This window comes from Lineus longissimus, chromosome 9 (genome assembly GCF_910592395.1).
Source record: "Lineus longissimus chromosome 9, tnLinLong1.2, whole genome shotgun sequence".
In the NCBI taxonomy this organism is placed as follows: Eukaryota; Metazoa; Nemertea; class Pilidiophora; order Heteronemertea; family Lineidae; genus Lineus; species Lineus longissimus.
In genome coordinates this window covers 18184957-18205991 of record NC_088316.1, presented here as the reverse complement: position 1 = coordinate 18205991, position 21035 = coordinate 18184957, and the positions used below count along the sequence as shown (strand labels likewise).

Sequence of the window (21035 nt, the reverse complement as noted above, 5' to 3'; positions counted from 1 at the left end):
AGGATTACAGCCTGGAGAAATGAGCCCCCCCCCCCAATATTTGTGGATGGAGTGCAAGGATGACTGTTCTGACCTAGCAAAGAAAGTAGTCAATTCCCAAGATAAAGTGCCTGAATGATGATGATCACATCACCAAAAGAACTTGCCATCACATTTTTCTGTGATATCACCCATCTCACTCCCTCTCCAAGGAGGTTGTTTTTTCATTCTCTAAAATTTCCTTGCTCTCTCCCCAGTATAATTTTCTTTGAATTATCGTTCTTTTTCAAAATTTTTTTTTCTCAATGGGGATTGCAGTGCACAAAGTTCATCGAAAACTTCTGGAGATCTTTATAGCTCTCAACTGTGAATTCATATGTTCTAGTAAATTGGCCTACCCCACCTGAAATGAAAATTTGGAGACAAGAAAATATCACATATGACTTAAGCGGAATTAAATGGATATAGGCCATGTAAGTAAAATAACCGAGACGGCTGCCTCGGGAATAGGCCTAATTTAAAGAAATAATGTTTATACCTATATTATCAATGAGATACCCGGGCCTAACCCCTAGAATCGTTGTTCAAACTTATATAATTTCCACTTTCTAAAGGTCCACACCCATGACCAAGCCCATGCCGCATGTCCAAACTTGACCACTGAATGGGCGCTGGACTCGATTATCAATGAGATACCCGGGCCTAACCCCTAGAACTTACAGAACCTCGTTGTTCAAACTTATATAATTTCCACTTTCTAAAGGTCCACACCCATGACCAAGCCTATGCCGCATGTCCAAACTTGACCACTGAATGGGCGTGGCACTCGGGAAAAACTTTGGATTCGAAAAATTTTGATGTCCAAATCTTTTTTTTACAAATGAAACGAATAACAGTTACTTATTTAGGCATATTAGGAAGTCTGATATTTCCCGCCCTCATCCGCCGCCTACCGCGTGGTCGATGCTATGATTACTGAAGACTTGTGATGGGTGTGTCAGCTGAGTTGCCCGGATGTAGGGTGTGGTACGTCATATCAACATGGCGGAGGTAGGGTCATGATCGAGACTCTCGCATAAATCTATCAAACGTGACTTTGGTCTGTTTTTAGACCCTGGGAGGAGAATAGATAACGTTTAATGTGATAAGGTAGGTCTCTATTTTTGTAAAATGGTAATCGGGAGGGTCTGTAACCCAGGGATACGGGATAAAAATGGGAGGGCGGTGGTCCCACACTCCCAGCGCCACGGCCGCAGTGGAAGGAAATGTGCGAATCGTCAGCTGAGGGATACCCTAAATATTCCCAAGGTTTTTGCCGCTTCTGTGCTCTATTTGTCTATTCTAACAACGTAGTCATGATAATGCTGATCCCATTGATATGTCCTGAAAATTTGGTGCGAAGAAAACGTACAGTTTTTGAGAAATCAGTGATTAAATGTTGGTAACCACGGCGAACTCTTGAGTGTGTACACTAAGCGCATACATTGTATACCCATACTATACAGCACTGCCATTGTTCTGTATGTGTATACTGCATCGAACTACGCAGTGTTGCGAGAGTGGCTATTTTTAGAAACAGGATTTCAGGGCCACGTGAGTTTTGTTGTGATGTGATCAGCTGATCAGGGATTTTAGGTCAGGAATGACTTTGTTTTGGCTAGGTCACTGTGTTGAATGGGCCTATATATTGTTGGCTTGCTGCACAATGTTTGCAAGGTGATTAGTTGGCACTTTCACTTTTAGGTCTGGTCCCTGTGCAGCGCAGTTGCCATTTTAAGAATAATCTGTGGGCTCTGTAACGAAGTCATGTTATTTGTGCATGATCATGAAGCTCGACCATCTCCATGGTTTTTATGCCCGAGTATTTTACATAGTTCGGTTCCTGTGTACAGTATTGAAACAATAAACAACATATCCCTTGAACCCCCAAACATGGGGTCTTCTGGTGATTGCGGAGGGTTTGCCAATCAACTGTCATCAACTAAATGAACAAAAAATCAACTAATGCATGACCATTATGGTACAATGAAATAATATGCGACCTCCTTAGCCCAAACCACCAGGAACAAATGTTGTAAAATAATGAACCCTCGCAACAAATAAATGCTTTATATCTTTGAACTTTGCAATCATTCTCTCCTGGCTGTTCCACTTCCTGGTCAAAATACCAATCACAGGCCATGTGTCGGGAGTTACTTCAACAAACATGACCCAACTACATCAGTGTACTAAAACACTCCTATTCTCTGTCCTAGATTACCAGTTGGCATTGATTGTCAACGCAACTAATTATGACAGTGAATGACAATGTCCATCAAGGGTGATAGCTAGAGGGGGAGGGGCAGCGGCAGCGGAAATACCCCCTAAGGGTCAACTAAAAATTGGATTGTTTTTGACAACCATTTTATGAAGGAACTCTTAGCACAGACGCATCACAGATCATACCGGTCTGTCATTTGACCTACTTTTTCAAGGTCACAGTGTCAATGTGTGAATTGGCTGTTGTGATGTGTAACTGTGGCATGTTTCTTCTGGGCCAAGATGTCGTTGATGATGATGATGAAACCGCTAAGGTTATGGGGTTAAAAACTTACTGTGTATGACCCCTTGACCTCTAACAATGAATTCAGTGCAATGGAAATATCCCCTAAAAAAGTGCAGTATAGGTTGTCAGACTTGTTTGATTTAGGATTTTCAGGTGAAAGGGTCATCCAGGTTGTTGGATTGCCACCAGCATATTATGATCAATGTCGAAATTGTTCTGAACTATTTGAGAAGTGGGCTACGTTTTCTGGTGGTGGATCTGCCTTGACAGCAGGGCAAAGATAGGTCGTTCCTCTACTTACTAAGATTGATTGACACGCTCCAGCTGCATGTATGACCAATTTCACCAGCCGATTTAACTTAAGCATATGATATGATATCATATGTGCTTTCTTCAGCCAGACTGGTAGCTGTGCCTGAACATCGCCATTTAGTCCTTCCACCAACAGTGTGTAGTTCGGCTTGGCATATTGATACAAGGTTGGGAGTGGTCCCACACCCATTCATAATTGATTTGATAGCCTTTATGTACATTTTGCTACATTCATGGCATTGTTTTGCAAAGGAATTTTTCGTTGGCTTGTAACAAATTGCTAGTGACCGGCTCTCATTTTCAATTGGGAGAAATTAGTGGTTGTTTCAACGACATGTTGAAGAGCACCTGGGGTGCGGGCCTATCAGGCAATGGCAAATTTTTGTTACATCCTCAGACCAATCTATTTGATATGAGACATCTGAGAAAAAGTCTGAAATAGCCTTCGAAATTTAAAGAAATAAAGTCTAAGCTGACCTAACTGTTCTTTCTTTTTGTTCTTGCAAAAATGGACTTCACATAAATTGCTCAGAATTGTCAATATTGTGGCGGAATAGGGGTTGATCTAGCCAAACCCTGCCAACCACCTCAAATTTATTACAGTTCTGTAATTTTCCGGTCCAAATCTTGACTAACCATTAGGCCCATAGGCCTATATCATGCAGGACTACATGTATCTAGACAGGTGTGGCCCCTGAACAAACCCGGACAAAACTATTCCTGTAATTACATGATTGTGAACACTCTAGTCCCCATGTACAATGCCTGCTGTCTGGGCGTGGTGCTTCGATGCACATGCTTTCACGTAGCGGTTGGCCTCATTGGCACAGTCGGAACAATTATTATGCAGAACATTTAGAAGAGAATTTAAGCTCAGGGTTACTGGTACATCCTACTGTTGAAAGGGCGTGTCTGGGCACTTTTGTCCTGGGCTATATTTGGCACAATTTCATGTGCAGTGAACTTGTGGCCTATGGCTCTTTTAAAACCATTCAAAAACAAATCTGACCTTTTTTTGACAAGGGAACTCGGAGAAGTACATGAAGTACAGTATACCCAAATATTTAAAACCATTCCCATTGAAATAACACGTTAGCAGTAGTTTCTCTTAAGTTAAAAAACTGCAATATCAGGTTTAATGGATTTTTTTCTATCAATAATTCAACTGTGTTATTATTATGTGATCTTTCATCCTCTTTGCAGAATCTTCCAAATGGCATGCGAGACACACCCTCCCCCTGATGTGGACCTTCCCCAACTCAATGATACTGCTGAAAAAACCAACATGAAGGTCGACTCCGAGGACAATGTGCAAGATGCTTGTTCAACTACTACAAAGTATGTGTGATAATGGGTAATATGAATGAAGACTAGCAAATGCTTTTTTCTATAAACTCCACGTACATTTACACTAGGCGTTTCTGTTCAAAATTTAAGTAAAAGCATTTGCTAGTTTTTATTCATATCACCCAATGTCTGCTCCATGTGAAAGATTGTATTACAGAAGAAACTGAGCTGAAAGATTTCGACTTTCACAGAACTAACACACTCTAGCAGTCTGAAATCCAGCCTTTTTGCATTCTGTGCATCATAATTTGAGCTCGATACGGGAGTTTCCCTGTTACAGCTATAGACAGCTTCTTACATGACATGAGGTTGTAGAAAAGGCTTCAAAGTCAGCAGATGGTGTATGGGGGTATGGATTGAGATATGATTCTTGTTCACCCCTACGAATTTCAAAACTAAAATTAGTCGGCCTAATTGTTTTAAATTGCTAACAACTTGACACATATTTTGGTTGGAATTTGTATTGTTTACAATCAGCAGTTACTTTTTGAGCCTGCATGTATGAGTTGAGGCCTAATGGGTGTGTGCATGCAGGCCCCGGTAGGTGTCCCTGTTGTGTGCTAGCGTATCAATAGGCCTTCTGGATTTTTCGGCCTAGATGGCTTTGTTGTGCTGTTAGGGTTAGTTCTTATGTATATGTTGGGTAGGGCAGTAAATCTCCCAGTGTATCCTAGCAACTTGGCGGTACTGTTAGTCTTTTGGGTAAGGGTGTGTTATTGTATGTTAGTTCTTTGCCTAGACAGTACAGGGTGGGTCAATAAAACGGTAATAGAAAAAGTAAAGGGTTAATATGTCAATCAGAAAGCAGTCATGCGGTCACACGGTGCCATCCCATAGTTGTTGGGCGATACTGATTGTCTGATTTGCCTGGAACGATAGGAAACCAATCATTGGTGGCATCTCTGCAAAACTGATGAGAAAGCAGTTGTGTGGTTGGCTTGAAAACTTGTAGATGGCTCCACTGTTCATTGCAAAATGATGACCTGTAACCTAAGGAGTTGTTCAAGCTGGCCGTTAGTACTCCTTTGAGGATTCGGAATTTGTGCAGCGGTCGGAAATAGTGGGAACGAAATTTCCCAATTTTGTATCGTATATTATCAAGTGTCTACTATTTACTATTGCCATACCATGACCTGTATTGGCCTGAGTGACTCGATAAGTCTTTAGGTGACTGATCCAATCATGAAAACAAGTTATCATTTTTGTAATACCCCTTTTTGTTTCAACTTCCAGTGATTGTGATGTGACGTCTCAAGAAACAATGAAAAGTGCTTCCAGTAACTTAACTGCTTCAAGTGAATCAAATCAGGGCGTGGATCAGGTGAGAATTGGAAATAATTGGTGTGGTTTACTCTGTTTATAGCTTCATGTGAACTTTTTATCAGTTTCATGCCACAATAGGACACCTTGCTGGGTTTAATGGCGTTGTAACACCATCTTCCACCAGGGAGGGAGGATGAAGGTCCTTAGATAGTGGGTATTGGATCCAGGATACTTTTCCTGAATTTTCCTCTCTTTTGAGGATGCAGCTGGAGTGACTACTACATTAGTCAGCTTTGGGTGGAGCTGATGTCACATTGAGGCGTGTTGCATTCTTATCAGTCATTGCCAGTCACGGCTTGAAAGAGCATTTGATTAAAATGACTAATTTGAGGATATGGGTGTTCATCTTGTAACTATCACCATCATTCCTAGTTTCATAGTGACTAAGTCATAGTCTGCCTTTTCTTTCACATTTTGTTCATCCAGCAAATAAAATGCACAACTGTGAAGTAAAAAGCAAATGGACCCCAAAATTGCTAACATTCAAATGGCCATTTGAAAACTCTTTCTAGAAGAAGTGGAAAAATTGAACATAAGTAAACTTCAGGAACAAAAATCGATTTCATTTTCAATTGCATCAGTTAGGGCCTCTCTGACAACCCGGCCTTAGCCCTTTGGTGTCGCCTTCCTGATCTGATTATGCAGCATGTGGGCTTATACATACATGCCACATGCCACATATGCATCTGCGTCCTTGACTCAAGTAATACATGCAGGTCTGATTTGAAGGTCGATATCGCTTGACATGGTTATGAGTTCACTACAATTTGTGACTACGTTCATTATTTCCCTCCGCGGTGACATATGGTCCATATACAAATTTCCTGCACACAGTGTTTTTCAGTAATTACTAAATTCGCGGTCAGTTGCCACGGAAATGTGGTTGGGATGAGACAGGTGTATAAATAGTCCAAATGGACTCCACCAGTGTGGTCACACCCTGTTTAATCATTATTTACCAGTTACCGGCACCATAAAGACAGGATCATTTGTGTCGTTCGATGGCTTGTGTTACTATGTGGAGTATAAATTAATTGCTGTTTTAATTCTGAGTTTGTCATTCATTCATTTGATTTGACTTATATTAACTAATGCTGGATTTTCACCTCATGCTTAGTCAATGTGAATTGTGATGATAATTCTAAATTGGATGTTGGTTTCGCTTGGTGTTCAGTTCAATTTAGTGACAGTCTATGTGGAATTTTGTGGATTTAGTGTTCAGAAGGCACTGTTAAATCGAGTATGATTTTTTGTCAGACTGAGATATTACCTGCAGCCTCACCAAAAATTTGAAATTGAAGTTACAATACAAGTTTGGCAACAGAGTGATTCCAGTTCTAGTTCCTGAGTGCTAAAAAAAATGTCGCAGTATTCTTTTCTACAATCTTGTTTGGATTTCGGTCGCCGAGACTGCACTCATTGTCAAGGTCAAACGACATGGACGCCACCTTTGATTCCTTATCATTCCATGAACTATACTCAGAGGGCATTGACATATCACCAATTCATGCACAGTTGTGTCCGTAATGTTATTTATTGGGACTGCTTGGTGAAAGCTGATGTTATTGTGGTAGGTATGAGTATTGTCAAAAATCAGATTGAAACGCCTGCTCTTTGAACAGTTACACTTTTGGAATATCACTTTCACTCCTTATATCATGTTTCATGAACATGAAAGGCAGTTTAATCCTAGCCAATGTGTTTTCTGCATGTTGGTCTTGAAGCACAAATGACACAGTTAAAAAAGCATTTGTGATTTTAGCACTCTACTAATGATTGAAAAATACATATCGTTCCAGGGAGGGCAAATAAGCACCAGTACGATCAAACTAACCACAGAGGCCCTGGCGAAGAATGTAACCGAACAACAACCAGAAACAACCACAACAACAAAAAAAGACAACTGTGATTTGGCCATTAACGAAGAATGTGTCGACGTAGGGTACAATTCTGATGCCCAGGACCCTGGTTCAGTTAACTTGGCATCTGTGAAGAACTCTGATGCTGCACCTGAGTCCAGTGTGGTGGACGTTGGTTCACTAACAGACTTTGCTTCAGGGAAGGAAACGGGTACCACACCAACTGAAGGACATGACTCCGAGTCGATTCAGGATTCTGCCTCTATAAAGAACTCAAATGGACCAGTGTACCATTTGCAGGAATCGGGTGAGGTCATACCTTACTATACTCCTTCGCCTGGTGCATTGACTGATGAGAGCGCAGACTTTGAGTATACCGTGGTGGACATGTCGGCCGAGTTTGGTTACTCGCCTGTTTCTAACCACAGCATGACGAGTAGCCTCACCGAGGGAGACCTGAATGGAAATACTCAGCCTACACCAGACAGTAAATCATCGACAAGCTTTGCAACCACTAATGGAGGCTTCCAAAACCATAAAAAAACACCGCAAATGTCAAAATTAGCGCTAAAAATTGACGAGCTAGCGGCAAAAGCAAGTAAACGTAAAAGCCTTCCGGGGAAGGTGGACCTTGCCATCAATTCTTGCCGCAGCATGTCTGGTGCTAAGAAACGAAAGACTGCTGATGTGGATAGCTTTAACGCGAGTGAGGATTGGAGTTCAGGGTCTTTAGTTGGTGATGACATGGATGACAGCCTTGACAGTAATGGTGCTACTCGGATCAAATTACAAAGGGTGAGTAAATGTGCTAAAAGATGATGTTGTTCACTTATGGACATACCTAGGATGAGCCAAGAGAACCTGTGTCTTATGCATGGGTAAGTATAGAGGCTAGTAACCAGGGTTGTTGGTCGGCAGGGTCTACAAAGATGCTAGGAATGCCACCCCATGGAATTGTCTGCGTTAAAAAGGGCATACAAAGAGAAATGTCATCCCGTCGACCTTGGTCTTTTGTCGAGAGGCCCACTTATCTTCCGTACCAGCAGGCTTTTCAAATGGTTGAATAGGTGCCATGCCATGGAAACAGCTGCTTACTGAGTGACAAGTTGTGCTTAGTGGCTGTCTGGTGACAGGCCCAAGATGTTTGATCCTCTTGATTGGACCATGACCTCGTGGTGCATTCTGATATGGTTCCTTTTGGTCGGGTCATTTTCCATCCCCAACCTTAGGTTGGTGGTTTCATTCCAAACCAATGGCCATGCCTGCATGGTACTTCTCCTTTTGTTATTCTCCAGGGAGCATTCCTCCTCCAAGGCAAGATGAGCATTTTTGTGTGCCACAATTGTTAGGTGTCATTTGCGTTTATTGGCTAAGGGACTCCGTCTTTGGCCAGAGGTAGACTCCATTGCAAGCTTCACATGTTTCTCACTAGCGGGCCCTTTTGCTTTCCCCAGCATAGACTTCAGCTACAAGGAACCTCAGTTTTGGCTTTTATTCGAAGAACGCATGTTACTTGACTTCGTGTATGTCTGGTCCTTTGGTACTTAACGCTGGAATGTATGCCTGCATCTAGTCAGGGTGTATCTAGATCAATTTCTTTGGGCTTTCGGAGGAGTGATCATTGTAAAATTATGAGGCGTTTTCTGTTGTGCCCTGTGGGGGACTAGCAAACGCTGGTAAAACAACCCCTTGGAGCTTTATCCCACTGATGATATGCTACATGTACACCTGTCTTGAGGAGTTCCCTCCCGGGAAGTTTCTACATTTTCACAAGTTTTTAAGAGGGCTTAGAATACTTGAAAACAGGTTACACCCTTACATTCAAGAGGTAAATGAAAATGACGTTGCCTTATACTGCCTGTATATGTGGACTATCTCAAAGCGCTTTGCATTCCTCGGCCAAATTCATAAACCTTTCTTGAGGCATTGGGCAGTGCACAATTTGCGCTATACTTTGCTATTTCGAGCAAGTTGAAAGTACCGAGTGGCACTGACTGATCACAGGTCAGACCGGGTTCCCTTTAATTTACCAAATACACTTACATTTACAACATATCTCATGAAAATAAATGGTGTGCCATTCTTGTTCCTTTCAGTGTCCCAAATGTGGATTCTTTGAGGGGGAAGTGAGACTCACATCCTCCAAGCCCTGCAATGATTGTGCCGCTAAGTTTGCTGATACCAGCAAGGGGGTAAGAACAAATTTTTGTTCAATCGGCATGTTTTTGATTGAAATTTTAAGTTTTAAATTTAAACTCTTTAAAAGCTATTTAAACTCTTTGATAGAGGTGCCCTGTATTATGTTCCCTGCAATGATGTGATGAGTAATAACTTCAAAATCACTCCATCCAAAATTCTGTGCTCGTTCGATGGGATTAACCACGCTTCGCATTGCTCTTGTTAATCTGGTGTTGGTCTGGATCTTAGAATCTGAAAGTTGACATGCTCTCCCAGGGAGTGTTGTTGCTGATTGGGTGTGTCGTCCTACATTTTATTCATGCCCCTTGGTGTTGGTTGTGGGTCAAGGTCACTAATGCAATAATGAGTGACCACCCATGAGAAGGAAGTCAGGGAACTGTTTTGTAAGAGGTGATGCCGTCAAATTGTAGTTCATTCCGCACATGGGCTTTGGGAGACTGGTTGGAATAAATGCAACGTGTGGAATAGCATAAAACTCATAGGGAATGAATCAGGTTTTGCACAGTGTCGGTGTATGGATGAATACAACTTGGCTATTTGGAGAGGTTATTGTAATTTAACATAATAATTTTAAGACAAACTGCCATTGCCACTTAAAATAAGCCGCTTGTAAAGAACTCATGATATGTCAATCAAAAGTGGTCAGCTTTGCCAGTGACGATATCTTGCATGATTTTACCAGCAACCGCGAACATCAGTTTTTGTTGCATCGTCTTGTATTGTATGAAATGTCGTTGCAGCCAGAGCAAACGGAACCAGTAGACTTGTCAGTCAGGCCGGGCCGATCACCATCATCGAATGAAAGTTCACCGGCAAAACATCGACTACACGATTATGGATACCGATCAGGCAGAGAAGCAAAATATAGTGAGTAGATTTTTGTGTTTTCACAAGCCATGCATGATATTGCTTGAAAGCAGGCCCTCAGATTACAGGTCAACTGATTTTTCACAGTCATTCATCGAAGCCTTGCATTTTTGTATTCGGTGGAATTCACTTTGCCTTGCTCTCCTTTCAGGCGAAACTGGAGATGACCCAAATGTTACTCTGGAGACGGTCAACAGAATCGGTTCAATGGCCCTACTCTCTCTGGCAAGGATTAAAGAAGCGTCTGCGTAAGTTTCACGGGCCTTAGACTTTCCGTGACAAAAATATGGCTGTTGACACTGTGCCTTCTTCTTTTACTCGAGGTTAAAACTTGATCTGTAACATAAAACTCGGCATGATGCAATTCACCTCTTGTCTTTTGTCACAGATCGTTTGGTGCATGATGTCTTGAACAAATTTTGGATTGAACAGCATTGGCACCTTTTAGAAATTGAAACCTACTCATGCATGTCCATTTTACTTTATCAGACTTGGGCCACATTTGCCGCACACGTCGCGTACTCCTCGGCTGATGATGGATGTAAGAGCTTTGGAAGAGGAACGCAAGAAACGTAAAATGCATCGATGCGATTTTGAGGGCTGCGGAAAAGTTTATACGAAGAGTTCTCATTTGAAAGCCCACCGACGAACGCACACTGGTAAGATTAGGCTGAGGGCTCAGTTGTCAAGTTGTTCATCAAAGTTTACTTTTGTGAGCATTTTGTTTTGGGCCAAAGGGGTTTGGTTTGTCTTTTTGCATCAATTGAGGTGGTCTTGTAACTCTGTATTCTGCCGAGAAGAAGGAGTATTTCGCAAGCTATTTTGGTGTGAGGATACGTAGTAGGCCAATCTCTAAAGTTATTGATGGGAGGGCCTGGTGTCCATATCGTGAAAAAAATCTCATACAATTGCTTTTTTCAATTGCAGGTGAGAAGCCTTATGTTTGTACCTGGGAAGGATGTACATGGCGTTTTGCCCGCTCAGACGAACTCACTCGACACTATCGCAAACATACTGGGGATCGGCCTTTCAAGTGTCAGCTCTGTGATCGGGCTTTCTCTAGATCGGATCATCTGTCTCTTCATATGAAGAGACATTAAATATTCAGGTTGAAACAGGTGAGTAAAAGAATATTGGGTTGAGGAGCTGAGCATTGAGGGCTAGCTGAGTGCTGTGAGCTGAGCATCAGCTAAGACATTTGTAGCTCTGTCAACAAGATTTGTCGATTCAGTATGCGGTGTAGGAGGAAACCTACACTGTTGGAAGGATTGCCAACTCTATGACTTGAGGAGGTACCGTAAACCATAAACCGCTGCAAGCTTTTCACTTTCGAGATTTTTGCGAATGCAACGTGACACTTATACCTTCATCTTGATGGCTATGCCAACCCCCTGTAAAGGTTAATGTTGTTTTTCTCAATGACACGTTCACACTGTCTGAAATGTTTGAAATATGTGCATGGCGGGAAATAATTGAAGAAGTCATGGAAGTAATTTATGTCATTTTCATAATCGCCAATTGAATATATATTTATTTTGTTTTCAGATGAATTTGCTCAAAGCAATTAAGCATTTAGCTAACAGCCCACCAGTATGATTCGATGACACTTCAATTAACAAATGGACTGCATAATATAAGGATTTGAACAAAGTGACAAGTTTCTGAAGCACTGGAAAACATAAAACACTGAAACTGTGGCTTAATTGGTACAACTACGTATTCTGAGCCACGATCATTCAGTGAATGCCTAATATTACATTTCCTGTTGTAATTGAAGACTTTGAAAAAGCTTGGAAAACGAATCGAGAACATGTATAAGCGTGAATTATTAAGAACTCAAATGTGACAGAGTCCTGGTTTCTTGCTTTGCCCTGTATTGTACATATGGTTACTGTATAAATATAAATATTACATATAAATGTGACTGTGTACATGCAGAAAATTAATTCTGTTGAATTTTATATAAATTATAATGTGTGTCACGTCGTGAGTGTGCCAGGTGAAAATGTTTGGGGGGGGGGGGGTGGTATTAAGTTGAGGCTGAAAAGATATTATAAATAGATACGTAGACATTAACCTTGATAATTTTCATATCTAACGCGTTGGAAGGAAAAAATTATTATACTTGTAATGATGTAAGTGACACAAATGCTGTAGTTTGATTTTGGCCAGTGGGCATGCATTGTCTGTAATGTATTTTGAGGGGAAAGGTTACTTGTAAAGTCATTGAAAAGAAAAGTGTCAAGACTTGGTTTAATATCGAGTACTTTACAATAAGTTGGTATCTTGGACAAGGTTACTGTCATTATATATTTCTGTTTACAATGCCTCTCTTGGATCTAACCAGGAATGTTTTCTGTATCTTTTAAATATTTGAATTGTCTTTGTGGATCACAAGTATGATTTTTTCAGTGAGTTTAACCCTTAAGCTACTACAGATTTTTAAAGAAATTTGAATATTTCTCTCCTTGGCTGATTTTGCCTGCTGAAGGTCATGGTTTCAAAATTGATTGCAGTGCCACCACGTAACAGATCATGTAACTACAGCCCTTGAGAAACTAAACACAATTACAACTTCACAATGCATTTTAAATAGATGACATTATCGATGGCTGATCTGCATCTATCGAACTATCCCTTCAGGCTGTACTAACCCTTGACAAATGTTATTTCTGCTAAATATGAAAAGGATACATCGCAAAACTTTGTTGAATCTTTGAGAAATTGGTCAATGAAGTGTTTTCCTTTTGTGTTTTGTACTATATCTGTGATTTGTATTGGTCTAAATTCTAATTCAGGAGTAGTCTTTTGATTGTTTTTGTGTGTTTTCTACGCGTAGGTAAAGTTTATAATGCCTGAACTAGGACCGAATATCCAACAAATGTAATATTGCCTCGTTGTTTAACACTTTCAGCGCCATATGATGTAGAAATAAGTCACCAAACTACCTCTTTTCCAGCAGCTTGGAGTGCCCACTAAAACAACACCATCGCCATCTGAAGGGGGAAGTAGGAACTGAAACAATTTCGCTGTTAAGATCTATTGTCAATCTATTGAACTAAGTCACCAACCTACCTCTTTTCCAGCAGCTTGAGTGCCCAACTACACCATCGCCATCTGAAGGGGGAAGTAGGAACTGAAACAATTTCGCTGTTAAGATCTATTTTCAATCTATTCCGCCTTTGGAATTTGGGGGATAGTCATATTTTTTCTGTTGATTTGGCAAGATATTGTCTTGGGGAAGCTTTTCCAAGACATCATACAGTTATCTCTGATAGATTTTTTCCCTGGGGGGTCTGAAAAGTGGGTGTTGGGGTGAAATGCTGACGCCTAAAGTGTTAAACTCTGTAAACAATGTAAACCGTATCTATGGTTTATTGTTGTTCATTTATGTTGGTCTTAGTTACGGTACTTGATGGTTTCGTAACAACATGCTGCTGAAATATACTGTCCTGTGGTTTGTCATTGTGACTTAAGGGGGCAGCACTTCCGGATACTCTGAGCAGGGCAATGGTTTTCACCCTATAATTATGTTCAGGGTCAATACTACTTCCATTAGTGTTTTACAAAAGGACTTTGTTTTCCCATTTCAACCCTGTGTGCAATCTTAATTTGTTGCTTGCAAATTGAGAAAAAGAAAAAAACTGAAATGAATTTGAAAATGACTTTGATTTCTCTTTGTTTTTGAGTGAATGAATGTACACTTGAACCAGGTCATTACAATTTGGCTCTTTAACTAAAATCTGCTTGTTGTGTATGATTTCCCAATCAACTTGACCCCAATAAACTTCATTGAGATCAGTTAACTGGAGCTCTTGTATACCAGAGGTAATTCACAATGTTATTGCATGGTGATCGTGTGAAGTCGATCATCGCTTTGTCAACTCTCACCTAGATTATGTAATACCGGTACATAAGCAATAATTTGACTCTATCAATTGCTCAATTAATTTGTCTGTACAGATTCTTGTTAAATCTTATTGCGTATGCAGAGAAATTCCACGGTTACCTTTATATATGGATTGATGATAACAGCAAAGTTTCACTGTGTACCTTCTTTGTTTTGATGTTTCAAATTTACTCTATGTTGTCTATATTCATTTTCAATCAAGACTGCAGATAAATTTTGTTATCTTGGCTCACATCTTTATGAATTTCTTCCTAAAATGAAAAACTGCTGAAGACCAATACAGAGGTGAAGTGGGTCTTCCGGATTTCTGATTTCAATTTTATGCGGTGTCAACTTTAATATCCCTCAACCTATTGTCAAGTAGGTTGCCAACTATTTTGTAACTTTTTTTGTTGCAATTTTTCAAATGGAGGGTTGAAAATCACCCTGGAGAATTAAGCCAGGCCTTCCAACTTATGTGTGCCAATTTTCCTAAGATGCATATCATGCTTGCATTACCAGTTGAACACAAAATTTACAACATCATTGAAAAACTTTCTTCTTTCACAGTACGAGACAGCTTGGTTAGTTGGGAAGCCTGCCTGATTCTCAGTAAGTCGGGAAACTGATTCTCCGTGGTGATATCTAGATTGTAGTCCAATCTTTTGTCATACTGTGATGTGCATCGTGTTTTAATCCAAATCTGTGTATAGGCCTAAATGTAAAGATGTCTTATAGAATATTCTAGAAGTATCTTAAACTCATGTTTTACAGATATTTTGATTGGGTACTTCATAATCAGGATCACCTGCAGTAATGAATTCCTTAAATGATCACATGTCACAAATGTTGATAATTTTTCAAAAAGCAGACTTACATTGTACTCTATTACTGATACAACTTTGTTTATTATTTGTAAAGGCGTTTTGTCTGAAATATTAGTAAATTGAGTTTACTTGTGTTTACTTCATCTCATGAAATATATTTACATCTTGAATGTGTAAAGAAATGTGTATTAAAATGGTCTCAATTCATTTCAGTACCTAGCATTTGGCAGTGTTTCTCCACAGGCGTTTAATTTCTCTCGTAGAATCGTCTTAGAAATTGTTGGTTTGAATGCATACATGCCTGTGTAAATGGTCTGACAAACCACTGTGTTTACATCCCAAGGGTACAGGCCTTGGCACAGGTGCATAAAGATCAAAATACCAGCTTGACTGCCAACACCCATGAAGGAATAGAAGGTGTTCCATCTTACTTCATTCTGATCTTCATGTACCTGTAGTCTCAGTAGCTTCAGGCGGCTACATCTTCTCTACTTATTGACTTGTTGTTGTACTGTGTGCACGGTGTGTTACTGTTGATTATTCTACAAGTTTTAGTCTTCCAATCGTGTTTAAGTCTCCTAAACATTGTGAGTGTTTTTGCTGTTTTGACTGTACTTCTAGCTCCAGATACTTGTAGCGAATAGAACCTGCGGATTGTGTGAAAATATCTTATTGCCTTCAAATACTGTAAACTCCCCAAATTATCATGCTTCTTTAATTTTGCAATTTGCAAAAATTTATGCAAAAATGAAATAATTTAAATTTTTATTTTGTCGGATATCGAATTTTTTTTTTTTTTTTCCAATCAGACATATATTAAAGCACAAAAATGTGTTAGTTTACAGTATGTTCAGAATGGAGAGTTGTGGAAAAAAGATTGCATACTTGTGCACTTTAGAGTGCAACTCTTTTGTTAGGTCATTGATTTTGTACACCTGACTTAATTCTACTTCCATTTCCTACAACTTTGGCCTCTTAATACTCTGAAAAGTCATATAATTTGACTAAATATTAAATGTGTGCTTGGCTCTTACTGAACTGGGACCAGAAAGCAAATCATTGGAAAATTATGGGGGGCAGTGTTGTAAAACTGGTCACAGGGACAACCATGATGTGCTGTGTATCTTGAATCTGGTGTATTTTGCAAATTCTATGCATAGGTGGACTTCAGGGTACTGGTCAAATTGTTGTGTACCTGGTGCTGTGTGGAGTCCCTGTGAATTTGATTCAATAGAACTTATGAAATAAAAAACGGATTTTAAACAAGATTTGCTGCGCTAGCTCCATTGCTGGCTATAGGCTAGCGTAAGAAACACAGTACCATTGGGCAAAGTTTTGATAGATGCCTTAGAATCTTCACAAGTGTAATAGAAGGCCAGATTCACAAAGGGCACTAGGCCTCAAACAGTCGGTGAACTTGTTATCAAACAGTTTCAGGCCTACATATTTATACATACTGATCTGGCATAGCGTGTTCAGAGCCTAAATCAGTGGTTTCATGGTGTAGAAGAGAAGTCACCCTTGTTGAAATTGGCCTGGAGTGTTCAACTGAATGACTCTGTTCGCATTGGGTGAAAGTAGTTATATGTGTGGTAGTGTTATTAATAGGAATGATAACTAAAATCATGTCAATAATGAAAATAAAGAATATTAATGAAGATACATGCGTGGTTATGTTTTTAATTGAGATCAGGCCAGCCTTACATTGATAACCAGCTGGAAGAGTTGAATCAGTGATAACCAACTGGAAGAGTTGAATCAGTGATAACCAGCTGGAAGAGTTGAATCAAAGCGTATCCATAACCAGCTGGAAGAGTTGAATCACCCACAACTGAGCAGCGATAACCAGCTAGAAGAGTTGAATCGAAGATTATCCATAACCAGCTGGAAGAGTCTGGTCATACAAATTGACATAGCCATAACAAACAAAACGAGCGGCAATAAGTTAAAACAGCTGGAAGAGTTGAGTCATAGTTAACCATAACAAGTTGGAACTTGAAATGTCTTGCAAAAATGAGGTCACATAAAAACAGATTTTATACCCAAATCTTGAATAACTCGCAAAAGAAAAATTTAACCATATTCTGCAGCAATGTGCGTCTCTAAACGTCATTGTTTGGCCTGTCCAGCTTGCGAGGTTTTTTTTACAGGTAGGTTCGTACCATTGTGTACATTGACAGCCAATCAGAGGTCAGTAACTTCGCCTGACGTCATCAAGTAAGAGACGCACGTGTTGTTAGTAAGTAAACAAGATCAGCGATGCACATTGACAAATGGTGCGAGTTCGAATCTCGGAAGGACCCAAAAAATTATGCACTTTTTGTTTTTATTGCTTCATTTACTTTTATTTTAATAATAGATTTCTCTTCGGAAATTTGGTCAATGTAAATGTACACAATGGTACAAACCTACCTGTAAAAAAACCCCTCGCGTCCCGCTTCCCGCTGCCCATTTATTCGTATCAAATGACTCCTCAGCTGGTTATCGAATCTTTTGCCGTTTGGTACTGCCACTGATTTACAATACCCTGGATATTTGAACATCAGTTCGTTGCAGGTTCATTGGCTCGTCATCTTGCCACGCGACATGTAGCATCGGACTTCTTTGGGTAAGATGCGGCTAGTTGTCGAATCTCGATATCTCAAGAAGTCACGAAAAATGTGTTTTTGACCGTAATTTTGTCGTCTGCGCCCCCCCCCCCCCCCCCCCGACCATTGCCTTCCCGAGACCAAAAAACTAGCTACGCCGCTCAGTGCGGTCCCTGCAGATGTATCCTTTGTGAGTGTTTGTTGTATTCTGAACTCATTCACTTGCTCACCGGAATGTCACCGACGTAACTCACAACCCTGATCTGCTCTTTAAAAAGAAATGTTTTGAAATGTGAAGCAAGCTCATGGCCTGCTCACCGGAATGTCACTAACGTAACTCACAACCCTGATCTGCTCTTTGAAAAGAAATTTTTTGAAATGTGGAGTAAACTCACGGCCTGCTCATTGAAACGAAACTTTTTGAAATGCGATAGTATACCCCCACCCAAAAAGCTTAGGGATTTACTTTCAAAACAAGTTACACCCAAGTCAGTCGCTAACTTGTTTTACATGTATCCTGAACCAGCTCGTCATATATTTTGGCCAAAACTTGAAATCCCAAACAAGTAGAACTCTTTTAAAATGAAGTGACGCCAAGAGGGGGCTTCACCCTTGAAAGTGGCGTTCACTTCATTTAAAAACGGTTGTTACTATTTGAGGGTTTTTAGTCCGAGTCAATATAGTGGAACCTATACTGTGGTCAACCCTTAACATGCCAATTTCGAAACAAGTGCAAGAGAGACAATCATTGAGAATCTTCACATCTGGACAGATTATTCTTGATCGATACGGGCCTACACTCCGGCGCAGTGCCTCAGCCTTGTCCCTTCCCAAAGAAGACGATGTTTAGGATGACGTATTGCCTGTTTCGGGAGTCTGTCCGATTCAAGTAAAAAAGTGGTCTGTCCTTGAGGCACGCAAGGAGAACGTGATTCAAGCTACCAACAAGACAATCGTGTGAGTAAATACTATACATCTTCCAATATACAGTATGTCACCTTTTCATATGGAAATTATGAAGATGAAGATGAAGACGGAACAGGGTTACATTCCACGCAACGATTTTGAAATAAACTGAAACCAACTATCAATTATGAAATATTAAATATTTATTGCAACTTGTTTTATCTAGACCGTATTTACAATAGTTGAAAAGGGCATAATGAACAGCGATTCTACAGAATTTACATCAATAAATGCATGCAACATTTTGTGATAGTAGACAAAGACGATCATCTAAAATAATTTCATATCGGTCGATGATTAAAATCAACCATTTTAAAAACAAATGTTTTGTGTTTCCTTTATTTTTATCCAGCTAACCTCATTTTGCCCGGTAATGTTTCGCGATGAAGATAAAATTTGTAGTAATTCCTTATCATTGCTTTAAAAAGAATGTCCTCTGCACATTCAAAATGTAATTACAACAACTCAAAATAAATTCATGATGGCTGCCGCAGCGGCCATATTGGAAAATGCCAAAACGGTGCTCCACAATGATTCTGAATGTGAACTTTTAACACAAGCTACTTATCATTAGGGCAAAGGAAAAGATAGTCACCCGTACGTGGCTAAATTGTCTCTTTAGTGGCAAAATTTTACGATATTTTCCCTTTAAAGTGGCAATATTTTTACAGGATTTCAGAAGCATTTTCATGCAATAGTAAAGAAAACATCTCAGTGGATACCACTGGGAAAACACAACATCAATTACACATCAAAACGATCACGGGCATAAGGTCTCTTCATATTAACAAAAACAAATAATTCTAGACCTACTGCCCATGCAATTATACATTACTTTTATTACAATTAACATTTTTACAATGTTTACATCAATTAGCACGGTTACCACAAAATCGCTGACAGTGGTCACCAAAGTAAATTTTTCCCCAGTCATCTTCTCTTTACTTTTAATTCCTATTTACAATTACAATTAACTTATAGCATTAGGCCTACTTCTCAATGTATGACATGCCGGTTAGTTTTGAATGATTCGCCTGGCCACATTAACAGCCCATGAAAGGGCCTACGCCATAAGGGATGATGCCAAATTCAGCCCCAAGAGTGCTAATGTGGTGTCAAGTATATTTGCACTGTAATATAACCCGCTACAGGAAATATTAGCGTTAGTCCTTTAAAGGGTCTATAAGCTACAATATGTAGCCGAGTGGTCCTTTAAAAGGCGTACTGCAAGATATACAAGTTTGATAGAGCATTAAGAGTACCATGTAGTTTCCCAATAATCTAGACGATACTACCAATAATATAGCAGACTTTTTTAAACACGACTTTTTAATATCAATAACCACTAAACGGATCTATCATCACCACATCATAGTTCGAATTCAACTCCATGCCCATCATTGGAAAAGAAATCTCAGAAATGACGAATCCTCAGTCCATCTCACTGCAAAATCCTCAGGAGCCGTAGTTACTTATACGCATTTGGCTCCATGTTGATTTTACAGTTTAATGACATCTTCCGCAACAAGTGTCACTACCATTGGTCTAAGCAGAGGCACTATGGAGTTTAAATACTCTTAAAAAAGGACAGCTAATATATATCTTTCGGGAAAATGAAAATACCCGTCCGTCTGAAATGTTTTAGATGGATGAAATTCCTTACCATTTGACTCCTGAAGTTTTAAACATTATTTAAATCCCTGATGTCAGGACTAGCATTTTAACACAGTCAAAATATAAAGAAGACAACTTCCAAACTAACTCATCTGTTTTGCCCCAATTCGGCCTTAAAGCTGAGTTGTACTATTAACTAATCAAGCCCAACTGTAAACTGTACATGACAATTCAGCTTTAAAAAAGATTAATATTGTATTGTCAACACAACTTCACAAAAAGACGATTACTATTCTTTAAGTTTAACTATCTATTCTTTCGGAAATATTATTGAATATTGATTTAACCCTTTCCTGTGATGTGCTGGCTCCTAGCGTGTCGAGAAAGTTCGATATGAGGTGTATTTTCCGGTTCACATATGGCTTATAAAGTTATCAGATCATAAAAAACGTCATACATTAGTTCATCCTTTCTTGACGTCAAAGCCTTTGCCGTTTTACACGCGTCATACGATGTTATGCTGATTTACACGGTCCCTCCTCTATGATACATTGGATCTATGTCTCGAACTGCCAGCGTCTCTGTAATGTTTTTATGAAAGTCTTGTGTCACGTATGTCATGATGAGGTAGCCCTGAGCTCTATTGTACTCTACATTTGAGTTTGGCGTACGTGCACGTTTACGCTGAAAAAAAGAGAAGAATTTGTCAAGCATTTTGCA

The 21035-nt window shown here is 39.8% G+C and overlaps 2 protein-coding genes across 10 annotated transcripts in view; one reads left to right on the top strand and one right to left on the bottom strand.

Annotated features, from left to right (window-relative positions):
• Positions 1-1022: 1022 nt before the first annotated feature.
• On the top strand, positions 1023-16809 carry LOC135493352 (Krueppel-like factor luna). 3 transcript variants are annotated; one of them, XM_064780650.1, is made up of 10 exons: positions 1023-1128; positions 4040-4174; positions 5417-5504; positions 7306-8160; positions 9462-9557; positions 10305-10431; positions 10583-10679; positions 10921-11090; positions 11359-11549; positions 11977-16809. In XM_064780650.1, the coding sequence occupies exons 2-9, from the start codon at positions 4050-4052 to the stop codon at positions 11529-11531; spliced, it is 1731 nt and encodes a 576-aa protein (XP_064636720.1). In that variant the 5' UTR covers positions 1023-1128; positions 4040-4049; the 3' UTR covers positions 11532-11549; positions 11977-16809. The 3 variants fall into 3 exon arrangements, with proteins under 3 accessions (XP_064636720.1, XP_064636722.1, XP_064636721.1); XM_064780651.1 differs by lacking the exon at positions 1023-1128 and adding an exon at positions 1225-1287; XM_064780652.1 differs by lacking the exon at positions 9462-9557.
• A 2017-nt stretch (positions 16810-18826) lies between these two features.
• The window catches only part of LOC135493629 (dachshund homolog 1-like), a 93639-nt gene continuing 91430 nt past the window's right edge, over positions 18827-21035 (bottom strand). For all 7 annotated transcript variants that reach the window (XM_064781106.1, XM_064781110.1, XM_064781107.1 and 4 more), the window contains one exon: positions 18827-20999. The gene's annotated coding sequence lies outside the window, so the exon portion shown is untranslated. The remainder of the gene's footprint in view (positions 21000-21035) is intronic.

Coding starts and splice junctions, on each gene's coding strand:
- LOC135493352 (XM_064780650.1), top strand. CDS start 4,050: ATGGCATGCGAGACACACCCTCCCCCTGATGTGGACCTTCCCCAACTC. Junction 10,432..10,582: donor AGGCAGAGAAGCAAAATATA/GTGAGTAGATTT, acceptor CTCTCCTTTCAG/GCGAAACTGGAGATGACCCA. Junction 10,680..10,920: donor AGGATTAAAGAAGCGTCTGC/GTAAGTTTCACG, acceptor TTACTTTATCAG/ACTTGGGCCACATTTGCCGC.